The following is a 20,841-nucleotide window of genomic DNA, read 5'->3' as shown; positions in this document are numbered from 1 at the left end:
GTCATGTCTTGAAAGTACTCAAGTCATTTATCTCCGAGGAAAATCAGAAAAAAAAAAAAAAAAAAAAAAAAAAGATAGAAAAGAAAAGAAAAAACAGCAGATATGGCACAGCAAACCAACTGACCAACCAAGGTAAAGATGGACACAACCCAGGGTTTTGGGGTTGTAAGCACACATGAGTTTACCTCTCTCCCATACTCACCTCCCAAATAGACTCTTTCTGCAGTCAAAGAATAACGTCACAGTTACACTTCTGGGCAGGGCAGGGCAGGGTTCTAAAGCAGTATGGGAAACATGTAGGTCCTAGCCTGACAAGTGAGCACAGGAGACAAGGGGAAACTTCAGACTCACCTGCACAAAGGAACGATCCACTATGGCTCCAGACAGCACTTGGGACTGTGGGCCTGCGGTCTTAATGTCCTGCAGGTTCTGCTCACGGATCTACGAGGAAAGAGAGAGAGAAGGCGCTGTTGCTTTGAACCATGACTTGATTCTAATGAAATGCCTGCTCTGGGAAAAGTTCTTAACACTTTGAAATAGTAGAACGGCACCTTCGCTGCAGAGTAGTCTACAGAGTACTCCTGTGAAATAACAGACAGAATCTCCATCCCACTAAAACAACTTGAGTCGATCTGAATGAACTCAGACCGTGCCATCACAATGAACGTCAAACAAAATTTAAGCAGAACTGCAATAACTTTGATTTTGTGAAGCTGAAACTTCATTGAAAATAACCAAAATGTATACTTGAAAAATGACACTACGCCTGTGAAAACACAAACACGTGCGTATGCATCGACCGGCGTGAGGTAACAGACCTTATTGCGCATTTCTTGGACCTCTTTGGGATTTGTGTTGAGAGGAACAAACTGATTGGCCACAGCGGCCTGACGAAGGCTCTCCTCCTTGGTCCACTGTAATTACCAAAGGACAGATTATAGCAAACCACCAATCGCTAACCAAGAAAAAAGAAAGAATAAAAACAAGCACAGAAATAATAATAATAATAATAATTTAAAAAAAAAAAACTACACAGGCTTTACACAATGATATACATCATGCTTCCCAGACAAAATATATATATATTAAAATGTAGAAAATCAAAATGATAATTTTTAATAATTATACCACAGAGCAACAAAACAATGATGATGCAGATACAGTTTGGATAGTTTTGAAGGCCTGCATGACTGCTACAACTCTAAAAGGGAATAAAGCAACTCTTTCACTATGAAGAGAATACTGATATCAACACAGCAAGTCACTGAAATGACATCTGAAACACACAAATATTATAATTACATGGCGGACCCAGCTGATGTCTACGAATGCCTTTAAACTAAAGCCCTACAGAGAAGAGGCTGAAATATGAGTGCAATAAAACAGTGGAAATTAATGAGAAAATCTGTATTGCATCAGTAAAACTGATCTACTTGACTACTGTCTACATTACAACTGTTTTCACCTCGACATAACTGTAAAATGTCAGGTAAAGCCCACTGGCATATATGTGAAGAGTAGGGGAAAAAATATGTCAGTGGCTGCTTCTGAACTCACTTTTTAAAGTGTAAGTCATTCTGCTATCCAGCGTATGAAGCCTGAACATTCGTCTGAATAAAAACTATTGCCTGTTTCTATTTACACTTAATCTGACCACATTCTAAAACACTCTGAAGACCAACCTTAATCCAACCATATTTGAACATTCTAAAGGCTTTTCTTAATCTGACCACAATTTAAAACTCATTCTTAATCTGAGCACATTCGAAAACAGTCTGAATCTTATTCCTAATCTGACCGCAGTCTAAAAGACTTATTCAGAGGTTCATTCTTAATCTCTCCATATGTTAAACCATTCTAGAGCTCAGTGCTGTGTGATAATCCTCATCATCATTGATACTTGTGCTGTAGAATACACAGTAGGAAAAGAAAGATAAACCCTGAGTTGAAGAGAAGAGGCACACAGAGAGAGAGAGAGAGAGAGAGAGAGAGAGATAGAGAAGGCATTACAGAATGAGAGACTGTGTTGGGGGGGGGGGGGGGGGGGGGGGTGAGGCGAAAGCTCAGTGTGCTAGGCATTGGCAGTGCAGTGTGAGAGTGGACATCGCCTTAGTCTTTTATCAGGCTGACATAGGGGACAACACACACACATACAGAAAGGGAGGACACACATAAGGCACTGGTCTATCTAAGATGTACAGATTCATAGAGCAACTTTCCCAGAGGACAGGGACTTAAAGTAAAGCCAGTTACGTTAAAACAGCTGGCCTGGGTCAGCTCTACTACTGTCTGTAAAATGTGCTGGTTCATACATCAAAGTAAGAGTGTGGTAATTTAATAATGCAAATTATGTTTAGCGGTTAAATATTCGTGTACAAACCTATATAAGTATCAAGGAGGAGGCTTAATTGCATGGATAAATATTAAGGAGGGTGTTTGATCAAAGGGAAAATACATCAGAAGTATTGGGGGCGCTCTGCCATAAGGGGGAGACGCATAATGTCTCTCACTCCCATACTGAGATGAGAAATGAAAAGCAAGAGCATGTATCTGTACTCTTCATGCTTAGTAATTATTTCATATTTCAGATGGGTTTTTGCCAACAGCGAAGTAAGCACCAGGTTTGGGGACAGTAGCATGGATAGCTATGGATTATTTTAATTTTATTGTTTTAACTGTTGTTATACTTCAAGAAATTAAAAAAATGTTTAGAGAGGAACTAAAACTGGATGAGGAGAGGTTTCCACATGGGACGCAGGAGCAAGGTGCACATGGGATGAACATGTAAACATGAAAATACTCACTGATCACGATTAGAGTCTCAAAACACAACACTCGCCCATACTCTCCCACTAGAGATAATCGTTTGAAGAGTTAAGAACGATAAAACTGAACTTTTTTTTTTTTTTCTTTTTCTTCTTTTGTTTGATTACATTAAAAATCAACTCATGCTTGGGAAAACTCAAGGGAAATTAAAGATTTTGTTGTAATTTATGAAAGAAAAAAAGAAAAGAAACTTAAAAGATAACTTTAAGCAAATGGGCTGGTTACAGATGGGACTTGAGGTCATAAAAAGAGCAAGCTATGACGTCAGTTACAAGTCCATACCACTAGCAGGCAGACTTGAGCCCTCGTTACACTCACGCACACTGTGGCTTCATAGAGAAGGCACCAGTGGAGAGTGCAGGAAGGATCAGCCAGTAGAGCAGGAACAAAAACATGCTCGTTTCTAAAGCACTTTCACAATCAAAAGAAGCAATAGTTTATTTCGCCCATCATCACTGACGGTCCTCCAGTTAGAGGCAACTATGTATCAAAAAAGACTATTCCAAGTAAAAGTATTATGTGCAAAAATATTGCTTCATCCACATACATTTGTTTCTTATGAGAGAAAATGTCTACTTCATGGTAAAGAAAAAAAAAAATTTAAAAGTAACTATAAATGATGAACTATTTGTATGAGGTTACGGCTAAAACACACTGGCCATCACATTAAGAGGCACTGGAGAAGCCTGAAAAAGCAGTCCTTCCTCATATTTGACTGACTGAGTGAAAAAAAAAAAAAATCATTTTAGAAGACTGAATACAGTCTGACAGACTAAGTGCTTAGGACAAACTTGTAAAAATTCAACCTTACAGACTAATCTCAAGCTTCCCTGGCTTTTATGAGTAATAACTCATTGCCTCATCAAAAGTTAGCACAAACAAACAGAACAACAAAAACAGGAACAGAAACAGGAATCCGTAAAAAGCATTAGTGGTTAGCAACAGAAGTCAGCCACACCCACAATGGGCGCATGCCACATAATCCCGGTCCTCCGGGGGACTACCCATAATGCACCTGATAATTCATGCAACACAAGCATGCACTGGGCAGCTGGAGGGGCACCCTCTGACCCCGTCGTTCACTGTGCGGAGGTGGGACTCTGACTTGAGACTGTGACTTACATTTCATAGACCAGTAAAACTGCTCAAGAGAGTTTAAAGGGAGAAAAAGGCCGAACATTTACTATACGATAGAGCAGGAGAGATCACGTTACAGAACTGGTAGGATGAAGGGAAACACCACAAGGGATTTAACCTTTAGAACACACAGAGGCGGCCAGTGTATATCTATACGCATCTACATCTTTAGCAGTCAAGGGAACTTTAGCTCTGCACAGCAGCAAGAACAGAGGACGCGAGTAGAAAGAGCAAAAATGTCACGGGAACAGGTCGTAAAATCACAAATTTGATCTCCAGATTACGTAGCTCAGAGAGTAAGACAGGAGGGGAAAGCACAAGGCAAACGAAGCAGCCTTCTGGTCCTAATTTTTTCCCGTCCGAGACCAAGGGTGCCTAACCAGCTGCCTCAGATGTAGCAGTACATCTAAACTATGAACAATAAGGTAGGCACAGACCAAGCAGTTGGTAAGACAGCTTGGCACGCAGACACCGGACGAGAGAGACTGCAGCAAGGGTTTGACGTGATCGTGTGTAATGTTCGTCCACACCTTAGTCTTCGCCTTCGGGCTGCCCCCATCGGGCCCGTCTTCGCAGGCTTCGTCCGGCCGCCCGGAGTTGAGCCAGCGAGCCTTGTCGCGCTGCTGCCTCTGAAAGCTGTGTTTGAGAGGAGAGCGGGTGCCCGAGTCACTGTCCTCCGCATAGGAGAAGCCCATGGCTGACGGAGGGATTTCTACGTCACTGTACTTTTTAGCTTTGTCACGCAGCGCGGGGCAACGGTAAGGGTAACCTGTCCTGTAACCCTGCATTGAGAAGGGGGAAAAAAGAGAAAGAGAGAGAGAGTCAGAGAAAAAGAGAGAGAGAGAGCGAGAGAGAGAGAGAGAGAGAAAGAGGCCACAAGGCCAGTTAAGAGAGGGGGCGTTAGGTGGTAAGTGAGAGAGAGAAAGCATCTTAATCTATTGTAATTGTTCTTTCACATATTATGTACTGGTTCACATAAGGTAACTGTAGAATGCGCCCAAGAGGTGTACGTCACAAGAAGCGAGTAGATATTCATGATGGTAAGATCATGATGACACAGTATTTCCTACCAGGTTATCCAGCATGCGCATCAGGGCCTCAAACTCCTGCTCTCCAACTTGCCATTTGGGCTGACCAGACCCCTCCTCTGCCGGCTCTGGGTGCCGTGGCCGGGCTTTGTATTTCTCTGGGTCCAACATCACCAGGTTATCAGGACCACCAGCACTGGCCAGAGTACGCACCTGTCAAACACAGAAACAGACACAGCTGTCACCAGAATGGCCCATTCACGACACTCACTGCCATATCACTTATGTCAGGAAATATACCCACACACACTGTCAACATCACTCCATCACTCACACAACAGGGTTTTTTTTTGTTTTGTTTTTTTTAAGTAACAGGCATGCCAACATGTGGTTGTCATTTGACTGACCACAACATTTGCTCTTTTCCACTCACGGTGAGTGTTTCTCTTACCTGAATCTCACACGCAGTGACCAGGTTACGGATGTAGTAAAATGCCTCTTCAACAGTCTCCCCTACTGACACCAGGCCGTGGTTTCTGAGAATCATCACCTACGGCACAAAGAGACCTCACACTCGAACCTGTTCTCCTCCATTCATAGTCTTATTCCATTTACCAAAATTCAGTTCCTTCCCTGAATTTTTTTAATTTAGTATTCAACCAAAGAGACGCGAAGAACACGACAGTTATGTTCAACAGCATACATGGGGGGGGGGGGGGACTGGCAGGTGTGTGTGTGTGTGTGTGTACCTTGCTTGTAGGGCCAAGGTTCTTCTGAATGACTTTCATCTCCTCGTCGTCCACAAGAATACCGTGGTAGTCGTGGTAAGCCACCTCGCCCAGCGACAGGGCCTCAGGAGAGATGGGCAGCAGGCCGCACTTCATAGCCGACACCTGAAAGTTCACAGTCATCTCTTCACTTAAATTCCAACTTTACTACAACAACACGGATCCAAATCCAACATCACCAACCTGCAGAAGGTAAAAGCTGTAGCAAAATAATAACCCAACAATCTAAAACACAAAATTCATGATTTTATTAAGACATGAGAATATCCGACAAAGCTTAAATCTATTCAGTTTGTAATGTTGCATGTTGAAGAGCAGTGCTTTGTCGACCTGACTGAAAGCTATGAGAACAGGGGGATGTGGTTTCTGTTTGGGTTAATCAATATCCTGCTCACTCAAGAATCTAAACCCATCCGTCACACATATTACATGAGCCCAGGTCCTGGGACAACGACAACACAGACACTAGCAGTTGGTCGGCGTGAGACATACGGCAGCTCCGGCGGGCGTGTGGATGTGGACGATGCATTTGACGTCGGGGCGGGCAGCGTAGATGGCGGAGTGAAGAGTGAAGCCAGCCTGGTTAACTCCCAGGTTAGTGCTGCCTCTGTCTACAATCTCCCCCTGCAGGTTAATCTTCACCTGGGGGACAAGACAGAGAACAAACTTCATCAGCATGGTACCGCAGAGGCCTGCTTATGCTTTGACGACACCCGTCTTCGTACAGGACGGAGTTTCAGGAACTGTGATTTTTACTTAGAAATACATGAATGTGATAAAATATCAAGGTCGAGCAGTTTAATATTTTATACTGGATGATATACTCTCCATCATCCATCTACATTGTGACAATGTACTCAATCTGGTCAATTCTTGATTTGTGAAGCTGATATCCCTATTGTTCTTCAAATGCGGGTAAAGCTAACCTCCGCAACAAATCTTAAAGCTAGACAAATTCTTACAGGCATTTCCAGTAAATAAACAAAATCAATATGCACGTATTAACTGGCCAAGTACATCTATTGGCCATCTTTGGTGTCAGTCAGGATAAATGAGCCATTCATTTGATAGAATGATTAAGGTAGAGCCTTACCAGGCTGGAGGCGGAGACCTCACTAAACAGAAGCCCAAAAGGAACAATCAGAAAACGCTCCTGCTCGGAGTTCAGCCTGACCTGTAAAGACACACAGCATGCAAGCACATATAAAGGCACAGGCATGCACACAAAGCACACACAGACACACATATACACACACACAGCAAAGTTTTACTGAGCCTTAAACAAACATTACTCTTCTACAATGCCCCTCACTTCAAAGTCTTTTCAAGTCTGAAACACTGACAAGCTTGTCCTTTCAGACACAGAAAACCACTCAACCCACATTAAAACTAAATGTTTATGTAACTGGATCCAGACACAGACGCATAATGCATCTTGTTGACTCATTCAGAGGATACACTTTCATGCAGGGACTCGTAAAGCTGTTTATGAACTCTTTTACATTAAACTGCAGCTACATGCAAAACCTCCAAAGCATTTTGAAACTCATTGCATTAACCCTCACCTATAATGCAAAGATACAGCCACACAGCACTGCTGATATTTTTAAAAGGCAAAGTGCTGGGCAAATTACTGAGAGTGAAAGATACCACTTGGGTAAATTTGTTGGACACTGTACATGTCTGTTATACATAAGAGACCTTATATGCTAGTTAAAAACGACACTGTTTTGATTGAGGTGGTTCATGTGGGATGTTTCTCTCTGCTACAACTTACGTGCCATGTGTGGACTGACCTGAGTGGGTTAAGCAGTATAGTGTTATGGTGGTGTTAAGTTTATTGAGACTGAGCTGTAAGGCTCTGCTCTGTCGGATTAAATCATGTGCGGCGTCACATTGCACTTTGCTGTGTTTGGCTGCATTTCATTGCGTTGCGGTGTTCGGCTGCACTCCCTGTGTTGGGTTGTACTCACAGTTAAGTGGTTATAGATGAGCTGGGACCAGCCGAACAGGTCTGACAGACGGTAGAAAGCGGCCAGTTTACAGCGCAACAGCTTCTCTCCTTTCTCATAGGCTATAGAGTCTGATCCACGCAGGTCATTCACCGGAGTCACCATACCCAGACCTGAGATACACCAATGCACACACACACACACACACACACACACACCAGTCTCTGAAGGATGTGTAAGCTTAAAATTTTCAGTTGCAAATTTCATCCCTAAATTAAATTTTTTTATCTAGTTATTGTACATCCCTAAAACATGTTGTTAGCAATCTACTTTTCACACATTCCACAGTATTTCCATGGGCATCCACCTAAATGATGCAAAATGACAAGTGGCTTGCTGACTGTAAAAAGTGAATTGAGAAATACTGGGCAACAGACACTTACAACAGATTGGTGTGGCACAGGAGAGCAGATGTGTAACATAAGGCAGACAGTCATGTGTGTGAGTGTACACAGTCTGGGGTCACATAGGCACAGCTCTGTCAGTGCAATAGAGTAGCTTTAACTACCCTGCTAATCCAGTTATCTCACACAAAGAGTGTGTCTGGGCACTGCCACGTGTTTGTCTGTGCCACTTTGGGAGTAAACATACAGGAAATAGTGATAGTGAGCCCCTTACTTCTTTTTCCCCGTAGAGTGGTGTGTGTGTGTGTGTGTGTGTGTATGCATATGTTTACACGTTTAATGAGAGTTTGAGTGTACTTTGCTATCTTCTAAGAGGAGATGTTGCAGATACATGTTTGTAAGCCTAAAAGTGTGTGTGTGTGTGTGTGTGTGTGTGTGTGTGTGTGTGTGTGTGTGTGCGCAAGTTTCCACACTCACTCATGTTGAGGGCAGCCATGCCTCCTTGTGGTGCTGCTGGGTACATCGTGGGTGCACTAGTGGTCATAAAATCAGCAATCTGCTGCAGAGCCAGCAGGCTAGTGGGATTTTTTCCCTTCTTCATCTGATCCTGGATCAGCGTCTCCAGCTCCTCACAGAACGCCTACAGGAAAATGAGAGCATGACTTTCATTCAGAACAGAGAGTCGACAAAACAGTGACAATCAGACCAGCTGGTCAAAAGACAGCACAATTAGAGCTATTAATGAGAACACAGCAAGAGTCAGATCAACCTCTAGAAATGAACACGGCAATATGTGCCCACATGTGACAAATCTGCCACATTCTTCCACCAGGTCTGTATTATGAATTAATACTTCAAGTCCTTTTTTCATGTCCTCCTGTATCCCGTGTAATTCAGTGTCATTCTTATCTAGGCTCCCGTGTCCCTTCTGATAGGCTCTTTGTCAGAGTCGTAAAGGGATCTAATGTATAATCAATCAAATGTATGATGATAGTAGACGTGAAATGTCATAGGTGATCTCCAAGGGGAAAAACCTGCCTGCTGCACTGCAGAGCAAGAGGTACAGAATGATAAGCACACAGCCTACATACACTGTCAGACACTGACCAAGTCAGACACGGACTGATGTTTTGAGTATTTCCAATAACTGTCTACCCTGTTTTTTAAATTTATGGTACCTTCAACTACTGCCACTATGTTTTAGACACGTTTTATGTACACGGTTAACTTTAAAATACGCCTCTGCTTTGAGCCCAACGACTGGCTAAGTACTGATGATGACCATACATTATCCCTGATACACGTATAAATTCATTTCTAACTATGAACACACACCGGATTTCACAAGTCATGTGTTTGCTCTGTTTTTTAAAAGAGAAAGAGAATCAGATGAATTCCTTTCACCCTTCTGGAGGTTGTGCCTGGGGGTACTCTCTCCTCCTACCCAACACCAAAACAAATAACAAGAACAGGGGCGGTATGATCACCTCCCCTCTCTTTCTCTCCTCTCCACAGCAGGAGAAAGATGCTCTTTCTTTTACTAATGAGTGAACTATTTTATAAACAGGGAGGTTTTTTTTTTTTATCAGTGCAGGGCACTGAGTGTATCCACACTGGTTAGACCACAGAGAGCACAGAGAGAGAAGACACAGAGAGTTTTATGTTCACTGAATGCACAGTGTTTGGAGCCACTAGCCCAGTCATTCCATTTTACACAGACACTGTTGAGAGATAATGCTGGATCATTCACTAATGGAGGTATGTGGGTCTATATGCACTGAATGACCTTTTCATACCTTCATAGTTAATGCTAAGACAATATACGATGTCATCTCACTCCACTCAGGCTTCAGCATGCTTGAGTGGTCTCATTTACTCACAGTCTTTAGGTTTAGTTGTTTCTCTGAGTGAAATTTAAATGTCAGTGTAGCAAATATAACTGTGAAGCACTTTCAGTTTCAAATTTTGCTTTGATTTGGTAACAAGATCTTCACTGGGTCAGGAACTGCCTCCTGATTTTCTCAGACTGATGGTTAATTTCAGGCCATGAGCCCAGCCTTTCCAGTCAAATAACACACTGGCTGTGGGAGCTGTTGCCACAGTTACGTACAGCACTTTTCATTTGTGTGAGTGCGTGTGGGTGCACATATGTATACAACACCACTTGACTCTCAGAGTATTGGAGTGTATGTATACAGTACAACACCACTCTGCATGTGTATCTGCAGATCAATGAAGAGCATGCACATATATGAGCCTGTGTTTGTCTTTATCTGTCTCATGGGGACCTTGTGTGTGTGTGTGTGTGTGTGTGTGTGTGTGTGTGTGTGTGTGTGTGTGTGTGAGTGTGTGTGTGTGTGTGTACACTTACAGGGCTCTGCAGTATCATGGAGACCCTCTTCCTCTGCTCCATCATGTTGAAGTCCTGTCGGAGGTCAGGGGCCATGTTCCTCTCTCTCTGGTACTCAGGACTGCTCTCATCCACACGGTCAAAATAACGCTCCTTGTGGGGAGGGTTGGTGGGAGGGGGGGCAGTCACCACCCCTGCACCTGATTCGCCGTTCATTCTGGTGGTCCACTCCTGACAGAAGGGAAACCGACAAACGGTAAGCAGGTGAGAACAAAAAGGGATTTTAAATTGTACCCACTTTCAAAATTCCAGACAGACAGACCACCACAATTTTGTTCATAATTCCATCACAACAAGGGTAACAAAATGTAAAATGCAAAGATTACTGCTGAAGGCACAGTATTAACAGAAAGGCACAGTGATGGTCTAAATAGGGGCGATCTAAAACAGCACCCTCTCCATCATGGGCACTGGTCTACATATGGACCACGTGGGCAAGATCAAAACTACAGACATTGTTCTGAGACTGCACAATTTCTTCCCACCTTACTGAAGATCAGAGAAAACCAAAACAAGCAGCAAAGCACGCCAAGCCCCTATAGACGACTGAGAGTGAGCCAGTTAACAACAGACACTGTCCGAGAGAAAAACAACTTGCATCAATCGCCAACCAATCATAAACAATTACATTATTTTTGCCTCCGCTGCCAGGTCATGTGATCTGGTTGCCAGGAAGCTCTCTATTACTTTATGGCTTGGTGAAATTCCCTTTTACAGTACGCCAATCCATTCCACACATTTCTTATCTCAGTGCTGTGATCAGAGTTGAACAAACCTGTCTGTGCTAACATACTGTGAGCTTTTACTGTCACAGAGCTGACAGAGGTATTGAAAGGTTTCCCACAACTAAACAGAGATCTGCATGGTCACTGGTCCTGTGAGTGAAATGTTCATTGCTTAGTCTCCAAAGAAAAAGGGGGTCTCAAAGACATAGGAAAACTCTTATGTGCTCAGCATGTCTTGCAAGTACACAGCCTACAGCACAAACAATCATCTATACACAGAACAGAACTCCCTGTGAATGTTCTTACTTTCATACCTTCTCAAGCACTTGGTCATGTCATTCAGGCCTTAAAGTCTCTGTGACTCGATTAGACAAATTTTCCATACTTTGAAAATATACTAAGCTTTTACATCTCACATGCAGAAGTGAAGGACATAATAGCTGGGATGAGGCAGGCTACGGCACAGTAAGTGCTAATATATTTAATATGTACAGTTCACTGTTGATGTTCAGTGCAGCTGAGTGCACTTATGGATATAAGATGCTTTTTAGAATGCCCACTAACTACAGATTCAGCAGTAAAGAGGACAAAGAGCCATTAGAACTGAGCATGAGAGAAAGAGAGAGAGAGAGAGAGAGAGAGATGGGGTGCTGGCACACTGAAGTCAGAGAGTTTTGCTCCCCTCGGACATTAATCTTTCTCAAAGCATCTCTTCCAAAATCGCAGCAGGTCACCGCTGCCGTAACAACCACAGAGAGCTTCAGAAACACGCACAGCTGAGAGACTGAACAGCTAGACTGCCTCAACCAAGTGAGACTGTTCAAAGTGACTACTTACTGAGGAGTCAAAATTGAGAACGACCAAAGTTACAACACTCCAGACATCTGGGCCAAATGAATAAACACTCAAATCAAGGTACTACGCTCCCCTTTAAAACACAAGCCTTCAAGGGAAACACTACGCGCCTACCAAATTTCCAAAAAACAAGTCTCCACTATTTGGGGCGTTATTAATGTGACTGCATGTTGAGCCCATGAGAGTATGATTGCTGCATTGTCTTGAGTGAAGCTGGTTCAGACTATGTGGCCAAAAGAGTGATGAAAATCAGCCAGAAAAACCCATCAGCAAATGATTTCCATCAGAAGGGAGGCGGAGGGAGAGGGAGTGAAAACAAGACAGAATGAGTGAAAGAGAGACTTGAACAAGAGAGAGAGAATCTCTCTGACTCAGCTTTATTGATTGTTTGAGGTCTCTGGGAGTTCTGCCACAGTGGGAAAATCAGGACTTTAATTTCCTGTCTTCCTCTCCTGCTCACACACCCTGAGTTACAGCTAATCTCCACACGCCTGAGAAACCACACACAACCACTGGCTGACATCTTGACGCACAGATTTAATTTATTATACCGAATACGTGTAAGGCTGCGCTTACTGTACGATTCACAAATCCAGACATACAGTGAGTGGGAAATTACTTATCAAACTCAGTTTAAAATATCTCAAAAAGATATGCCTATGACCCTGGTACAAGCATAACACACACTACAATCCAAACAGTAACATCAACAGAGGAGCTTGCAACCCAAAACGACGGCTGAGCACCACCCTGGCCCCTGCTGGAGCACAGAGCAGGAAATAACTGAAGGGTTGTGTAACACAGAGAGGATCTGCTTGTGAATGCGTGTAAGTGTGTGTGTGTGCGTGTGTGCATGCGTGAAGTGTGTGTGTGCATGCGTGCGTGCGTGCGTGCGTGCGTACAGGAAAAGTGCCTCTGCAAAACTGTCTGAAGTACTGAATTCAACAGAAAACAATATTCAGCGTCCAGATGCATTCAAGAACTGCATAAAAATCTTCTAAACTTAAATGAAGTCTCTCAGTGTCTCTTTTTAATTAAATGTATCATTACTACCAATGACTTAAACAATAAACTCCCCCTCAAATTGGTTAAAAATGCGTGGGATACGTACAAAGCCCTGTTCACAGTCTCCTAGGAAACTACGCAGGCATCTATAGATAACCAGGAAGGAAGAGCTTTTGTTTCCATGGTAATCACAAATCCCAGAACTCACGAAAAAGTTCAATAGGGTCAAAAACCAGACCATGAATATTGGCTTCAAATCAACTCTCACTCACACAGCCAACAAAAAATATTCTGCAGCTTAACAGAAAAGACCTTGAAAACCATAGACGTGTTCTCATTCAATTAAATTATATAGAAAAACAGGCAGGAAATAGGAGACACATCCTGTCATTTGACCTAGGATGACTTTAGTCAGTCAGTCCCCCACAGACAGGAAGAATGGTCCATACTATGTCAATATCAATGCTTTCTGTTGATCTGCAATCGGCAACTCCGGCTCCACCCACTTCTCTTTGGAATGGATGCTGAGGAAAACCTGGAGTGCAGTCATTTGTAGCCCAATGTATATTTGCAAACCTGAACAGATTTGTCACAGTGCAACCAAGGAAAGAAACAAAAAATATTCAGATGTTAAGCAGGCTTCTGTTCTCTACTGTACCAGAAGTACAATAGAGATAAAACATTTTTTCTCCTACTGTTGTTGTTTTATTGGTTTTTAGTTTTTCTTACGTCATGACTGAACCTTCTGACCCAATCTGATAACAACGGCCCGCTTTTACTGTGACTCCCAGTGAAACCAATCAATCACAGCCTTTAGGGGAGTGCATGTTCTTCCCCCAATTTATGATTCACACGCTGGCACAAATTTCACGTTGCAGTGACACTATATATCCCCGAACCCCAAACAGCACACAGTATATTCTGAGTCTCCATAAGACCACAGAGCCAAACACATCTGTTATCTGGCTGGGATTAGACGGGCAAACCTCAGCTTTAAATCTAAGCAGGCTGAGAAAGCTCTTTGGCTTTTCTTTCCTACCGAGAATTCTACATCCCTTTCTCAAAACTTCCCTGTTGGCGTATAAGGCACAAATACTGTATGTACAGCAACGGAATTTAACTTCCCCAAAGCACCGGTGCAAACAAGTTAAGTGATGGCCAAGTATACCAGTGTAAACAAATGGTGTTAAATGTGCTCTGGGTGTATAAAGTACCATTAATGACTAAAGGAGTAATGATACAGACACTAAGCTGACATAAATGTTCATTTGAGCCAAGGTACCACTGTGTAAACAATGCTCTGCATCTAAAATTCCCCGCTCAGAAGCAGACAGAAGAGTATGGAGAAACTCCCCAGAGGTTGGCCTTTCCTCTGGCCTAACAGGAGTTTCTCTACGTCAGTGTAACTTCCGGCAGGCTCAGCAGGATTCTCAAGCTATGGATCCTGTAAAAGTGCTTTGGGAAAATCCCTTGGTTACCTTAACTTGGCAGACAGAGATTCCCCACATAAAGTCAAAACACCCATGTTACCACAAACACCTCAACCTAAATGACACAGCCGTGAATTTCAGTTTGACAGCATCAGGGCACCTCCACCACCCAAAACCACATTTGCAGATATTATCTAACATAAAGACTGTCAAGCTTACCATGTACTCCCACGCAAACTGGAACAGGTAGTCATACCAAGATGTAGGTGTATACTCGTATTCTGACATACTAAAGGTCAAAGTTCCCAAACAATTGCTGATGTTTCAACAGGCTGTCAGCGCAAGCACAAAAAACCACATATAATCGCGTGAACTGATGCAATGTGACAACGCCTGGATGTCTGCTGATCTTTAAGTGGTAACCTTTGTGAGCGGTGGATTTTTGAGAATTTAAATTTCAACGCAATTTTGGATGTCCCTGTGGGAGTTTCGGTTGCAGTGGGCGGAGAAGGGCTGAAGGGTGTCAAAAGGGCGTATGTATCATGTGTATGGGTGTATTTGTGCATTTAATTAGCGTAAACAGGCCTGGACTGTTTCTGACGGGCGGCGAGTATGGGGGATTGTTGTAAATCCTATATCATTTACAAGCTTCTTGGATAGATCACGCACGAGATTTGTTAAGAACAGCGATATCACTGGCGTAGTTCCTCAGTGCCCTACGATGTAACCATTAAACATGGTCATCTTCATTAACTGCTCCAGTCATTTTAGAGCTATAAAACAAATGAGAGGACAACCAACGTAACGCTGCAATACTATTACTTTTATCGTTGATGTCCTGCCAACATGTATACTTACACATGAAATTTCGCTTTCTGACTTCATTTAACGGCCTCACACGCGGTGGTCCAAGTCAAAATATCGCACTACAACACGTCTTTAAAGGGAATGTGAAATACTGAAATGAGACTGTTTAGGCTATTATCTATGTGTACATCAACGTTAGTAGATCACATGTAATGAAGAAATTGCTTGCTAATTTTATCTCTCTGCGCAGAGGCCGTCAAAACGAATAGCTGCCATTTCGACGTTCGTAATGAAACTGATCCTCAATGGAAGTAGCTTCAGGCTGCCTCCACGGATAGCACAGCGAATATCACTCGTGATAATTCAGGTTTCCCTTCATTTTTACTTCTTTATTGGGCTTACTTTATTTATTTCATTTCTATTTTATCTTTCGATTATTTACAAATGTATCTGGACCTAAGCAGTGCAATAATCATACCATTAAACAGGCCTATGATTGAACAAAGCAGGGCGAGCCAGCGTCAGTAGCAAAATGTGTCATGCCCTCGTTAGTCTACACAGCAAGTTCTGTAAAAATCTGAAAACTTTCAAGTTCCGATACATTTGAGGCTACACTCATTAAAAATGCTGAATACATTACTTATGACATTCTAGAACAGTTCTTCCAAAAATTTTGACAAATCGGTAATTAAATATTTGTAAAAACTGAATCTAGTAATGAAGATTTCTTATCAATATAGGCCTGCTGGTTTATGTTGATGTAGTCCAGCTTGATTTAAGTCTATACACTGTAAATCCTCATCTTCTAAAAGGCAGACAGGACTCCAACCCCGGGTTGTGCTGGCCACAGTTTTTCCAAAGAGCTTTACATTGATTTTTCCATTAGTACTGGACAAGTTTAATGCCTTGTAAAGAGAAATGTCTTTTTACCACATGCGTTTTTGACAACTCAGTTGAATACAACTTTATTCCCTTCTGTTCTGATGCCAACCATCTCCTAATCCGCATTAGTGCCTTGACACTGTCTGTTTTTAAGGTGTCTTGCATCATTACCTCGGGTGATCTCGGCTCCTAGAGGGCCATTCCATCAGGATTGCAACTCACTTGTGCTGTAACATGTCATTACAGCCAATAGTCACATCCCCCCCCTCCCCCCAACATTAACACCACCACAAAGCACAATGTTAAATTCGTATATTAACAAAGGGTCCACGCATGTCTGTCTGTCTCTTTTTGTTCTTTCTAAAGTAGCATTCCAATGACCAGAACATACAAGCCATCAAGCCCTCACTCATGTAAGAGTGCTACAATGGACCATCTAAAAAATCTGTTTGCTGACACAACTTATAAAGATGATGTCGGCTGAAAGAATCCCATTCAGAAAGATTTAAGGCGTGTTAGCGTTTGGAAAGCTGAAATACAAGGCTGATACAGAACAAATTAAATAAATATATTCAAATTGCATTCCAAGCCAACAATTTTTTGACCTTACACCATGTCAGCGAGTGTTGCATTCCTGTTTTCCTAGAAATCTCAGTTGCCATGTTAGATCATACAGATCAGTCTGATCAGTCTGAACCAGAAAGACAGTTTTAAGTGTGTACTTTTTAGGAAATCAACCAGAACCATTTGTGTAAGCCTCGCATATCTGAATTACATTAGGTAATGTCATTGAAGCTAAATGTGATGAAAACAAATGAATAAAATAAACACTCCTCTCAGACAGGTCTCTGCTTGTTCCTAATTACCTCCTGCAGAGACATCCTGACCCTGACTGATCTGCAGGGTAAGTGGATGTTAGTGGATATATCCTGGCATTAGACGGCCAAGTCTGCAGTGACGAATCATAGGTTCAGGAGTCTGGCCGTCTGAAGGGCCTTGTAAAGCCTGTCTATACACAGGAGATTTCTTTACGGGATTACTGGTATAAACAACTTGTGGGTCAAACATTTTCATTTTCCCAAGTAGGATTCTTTTAACTCCAAAAGGACATGTCTGACTAGGTTGCTGGTTGTATCTGTTGTATCTGAATTATAAAAAAAGACTTGACTGATATTGCTTCAACTACAAATGCAATGGTGATGCTGTTGTTTGCATTACCTTATGCAGCTATGTAGCGAGTTCAGCACAACTGTCCACAAAACCCATATGAAGGCCTGCACATACTCCCCAAAAATGGGTGAGTATGGATGCATATGAATGTTTTCTAAATCCTTTTTGGACACCACAAATGGTATGCCATTTCAAGAGTGCAACAGTGTAGTCTTGTCAGTGGTCACTATGGAAACAAAACACATTACCATAGAAACCAGTGAATGGCTTGCAAGATTACATAACATTTTAATAGCACTCTTCTCTAGTAAAACCCAGCCCACTCACAAACACAGCAGTGTGCTATTAATTTCACATTTCATTACAACTTACAGCAGGCTTTTTTTTTGTAATTTAGTTAAGTGGGTTTGTGTGTTCCAGATGAGTAAACAGCCCTGCTCTCCCAGAGCCAACTCTGGATACTTAGTCCAAAAATCTTTCGGGTCTCACTTACAGCTCAGGCAAAAAACATCTGGAAAGTTTTGCTGCAATCAATTCTCCCAAAGGCCCAGCAACTAAGACAAAAGAATGAGTAATATTGATTCCAGCATGATCCAGAATGTTCTGTATATGTCCAGAGGCCTGTAGAGCATTTTCCATTTCCTAAACCCTAAAGCCACACTGCTCTGGCCTGAACAGCAGCAGAGTTTCTCAGATGTCAGAGAGAGAAGATCTGTGTATGGGAGGACTGAAGGACCAGAGAGAGAGAGAGAGGGAGGGGGAGAGAGAGGGAGGGGCAGGAGGAGAGAGACATTGGTCATTGTGTGGGAAGCTAGAAAAAGAAAAAAAAAAATCCAAACAGAGGAAAAATTTTACAGCTGAAACTCAGGTTGAATTTACCAAACTAAAGGATTTCATGGGGTCCAGTATTTCAGCTGAGCCAAGTGAAACCGATAGTGGCTTAACTATAATGATTATTTAAAAAAAAACAAAACTGTGCTAATAATGCCAATAAAATAAACCCATCCCAAAATTTCCATCTCAGTCGCTGTAGCGCTGGCCTCCCATTTAGCAGGCCAAGTTCATATCACTACAGCTGTACGACCGGCCAGTACTGTAGAGTGACTTGGGCCTGCTCCAACTGTCTGACAGGGCTGAACTCTCTTTAAAAGCGCTCTGCTGGGACCCTAATAGAACTGAATGATGCTGACCGGAGAAACCTGTGGAGCTGTGTAACTGTGTGTATGTACCCATGAGCCAAACAGGAAGATCTCTGTCCATTGCTAGGAAACAAGCAAAACCTGTCAGTCAGAGAGGCTGAATGCTTGTCATAGTTTAACCCAGAATAATTATATTGGGTTTTTTAATCTGATAAAAATGCTGCTTGCGTTTCTGATGTATAGAGCAGCATTGTGAGAAAACTGCTTGTGAATTTGATTTTGTTTTTGTTTTTTTTGGATGTCTGTGTTATGTTTGCACAGCGCGTGCCCTGGTAACCCCGTAGAGAACGTCTCTGACATTTCCATCATATCCAAAATGGCAAACAATAACAAAACATGATCTGAATATGTTTTCATTTGAGAGAGTGGCTTTGAATCCAGAGTGAAGTTACAGGCCAGATTTCTGCATTATACTACCTTCATAAAGTTAATTTTGTTTCCCTTGGTATAATAGTGGCAAATAATCTAAAAACAAAAACAACTTAACCTAAATTCGAAAACAATGTACTGCATCAACACTGATAATACTGACAACTCAATCTTTTCTTGGAACACAGCATGTGTGTGTGGGTGTGTGTGTGAGTTTAGATAGCTCCAGGGGGTTCAAGAATTTTCCTAACAGGGCTATACTGAACCAAATCACCAGTATCACCTTTTAATTTAGGTTTTTTTTTTATTAAGTCATAAAATAGCTTTAATGGATTTGAATAAATTGGCTTAAGAAAGAAATTTGTAGCACACACTAAAAAAGAAAACCATCACTAAATCAGGCTGAAATATCAGCGTAAACAGTTCAGTGACAGTGTCCAAAAACAAAGAGAGAGATCAGTCATGAGTCAGAGGAGAGAAGGGCTGAACGAAAGAACACAAGGTCTGTCTTATTGTTTGAGAGACTGATTTGAAATGGAGAACTATAAACCTGAGACTACTTTCCTTTTCATCCACACCTGCAGCAGAGCATGAGTGACTGGAGAGAAATGACAGACGGCCTGGTAAAGTGACATTATGCAAAGCAGTGCAGGAGAGCCTGGAATACGCATTATAAAGTCCCAAATTCAACAACTTCCCCATGCCATGTGAACGACTGTAGCAAAATCAGAAAGAGTGAAGTTTGTTTAGAATGAGTAACCTTCAAAAGGTTTGTCGTGAATGAAACACTGAAACTGTAGAATGAATAACCATCGTGTATTAACAGTAAATGATTCATAAACAATAACACAGTGACCCAGTTTGAGGGAGTGGAGTGTGCAGTTATCTCAACCATGACATGGAGCAGATGTGCTGAGAGGGGAGGGACAGAGAGGGAATTAGTCTGGTGCTGGCGTTTATCTGGGTGTGGTTAACCACACATAAAACATGTGTAAACTCTGGATGATCATCGTTTTAAACCAAAACAACACAATGACCCCATGCAGTAAAACTATTAATGCCAGCAACCCCAGTGGTGTTCAGTCTCCTGCTAGCCAAGTTTTTTTAATCCAAATTGGAAACTGCCTCATAATAATCATATATTTGCACTCTAATATTCAAAATATTATTTTAAAAAGAAAAATGCTTTCAGCGCTTTTGACAACTTGTAAGTTTCATTCTGTTGATTCTAAAACATTTCCACACTCTCCGAATTAAAACTGACTTGCTAAGTCCGTCAAAATGCAACAAAACCAGTATTTAAAAAAGATAAAACAAAATAATTGGGGGGGGGTGTCATCTGCTTGGGTCCATGGTGCCAGTATTAACAAAAATAAAATAAATAAAGGAGTCATCTGCTTGGGTCCATGGTGCTTACAGAGTTTTTCTGAGAGAGCAGCATGTATCGTGCGCAAATCGTGTGATTCACACCAGTCATACAAACTCATGCCAAAAACTCCCCTATACTGATTTCTTAGACATTTTTAATGTATATACATTAAATGTATACACATACATGCAAACATACATACAGACAGACATACACACACATATACTTACATACATACATACATATATACACAGGCCTATATATAACTAATCAGACTATGTCATTGAAGTTCAAATACCAAGTGCTGTTAGTTTGTTGGCGGTATGACTCAACAAACACTTAATTGTTTGTCTAGAGAACTACAGAGGAAATTGTGCAAGCAAATGACATAACATCAGAATCACATGAAGTGCTAATGCATGTTTGCTGCTATCTACATCTCACATACACACCAACACAGAGAAAACTCTTATCTCTGTAGCTTG

At 42.0% G+C, this 20,841-nt stretch overlaps 1 protein-coding gene across 1 annotated transcript in view; it reads right to left on the bottom strand.

Annotated features, from left to right (window-relative positions):
- Nucleotides 1-20,841, bottom strand: part of add1 (adducin 1 (alpha)) — a 30,082-nt gene that overhangs the window by 7,605 nt on the left and 1,636 nt on the right. The window contains exons 2-12 of the mRNA XM_030767220.1: nt 10,507-10,716; nt 8,613-8,775; nt 7,753-7,904; nt 6,873-6,953; nt 6,272-6,421; nt 5,741-5,884; nt 5,443-5,541; nt 5,034-5,204; nt 4,494-4,745; nt 819-914; nt 352-441 (exon numbers count right to left, since the gene is read on the bottom strand). Of these exons, the coding sequence (XP_030623080.1) occupies nt 352-441; nt 819-914; nt 4,494-4,745; nt 5,034-5,204; nt 5,443-5,541; nt 5,741-5,884; nt 6,272-6,421; nt 6,873-6,953; nt 7,753-7,904; nt 8,613-8,775; nt 10,507-10,701 (1,593 nt within the window). The 5' untranslated portion in view covers nt 10,702-10,716. The remainder of the gene's footprint in view (nt 1-351; nt 442-818; nt 915-4,493; nt 4,746-5,033; nt 5,205-5,442; nt 5,542-5,740; nt 5,885-6,271; nt 6,422-6,872; nt 6,954-7,752; nt 7,905-8,612; nt 8,776-10,506; nt 10,717-20,841) is intronic.

The sequence above is a fragment of the Chanos chanos genome, chromosome 3, assembly GCF_902362185.1.
Source record: "Chanos chanos chromosome 3, fChaCha1.1, whole genome shotgun sequence".
In the NCBI taxonomy this organism is placed as follows: Eukaryota; Metazoa; Chordata; class Actinopteri; order Gonorynchiformes; family Chanidae; genus Chanos; species Chanos chanos.
The sequence above is the reverse complement of the archived record's forward strand: the minus strand, read 5'-3'. Positions and strand labels throughout refer to the sequence as shown.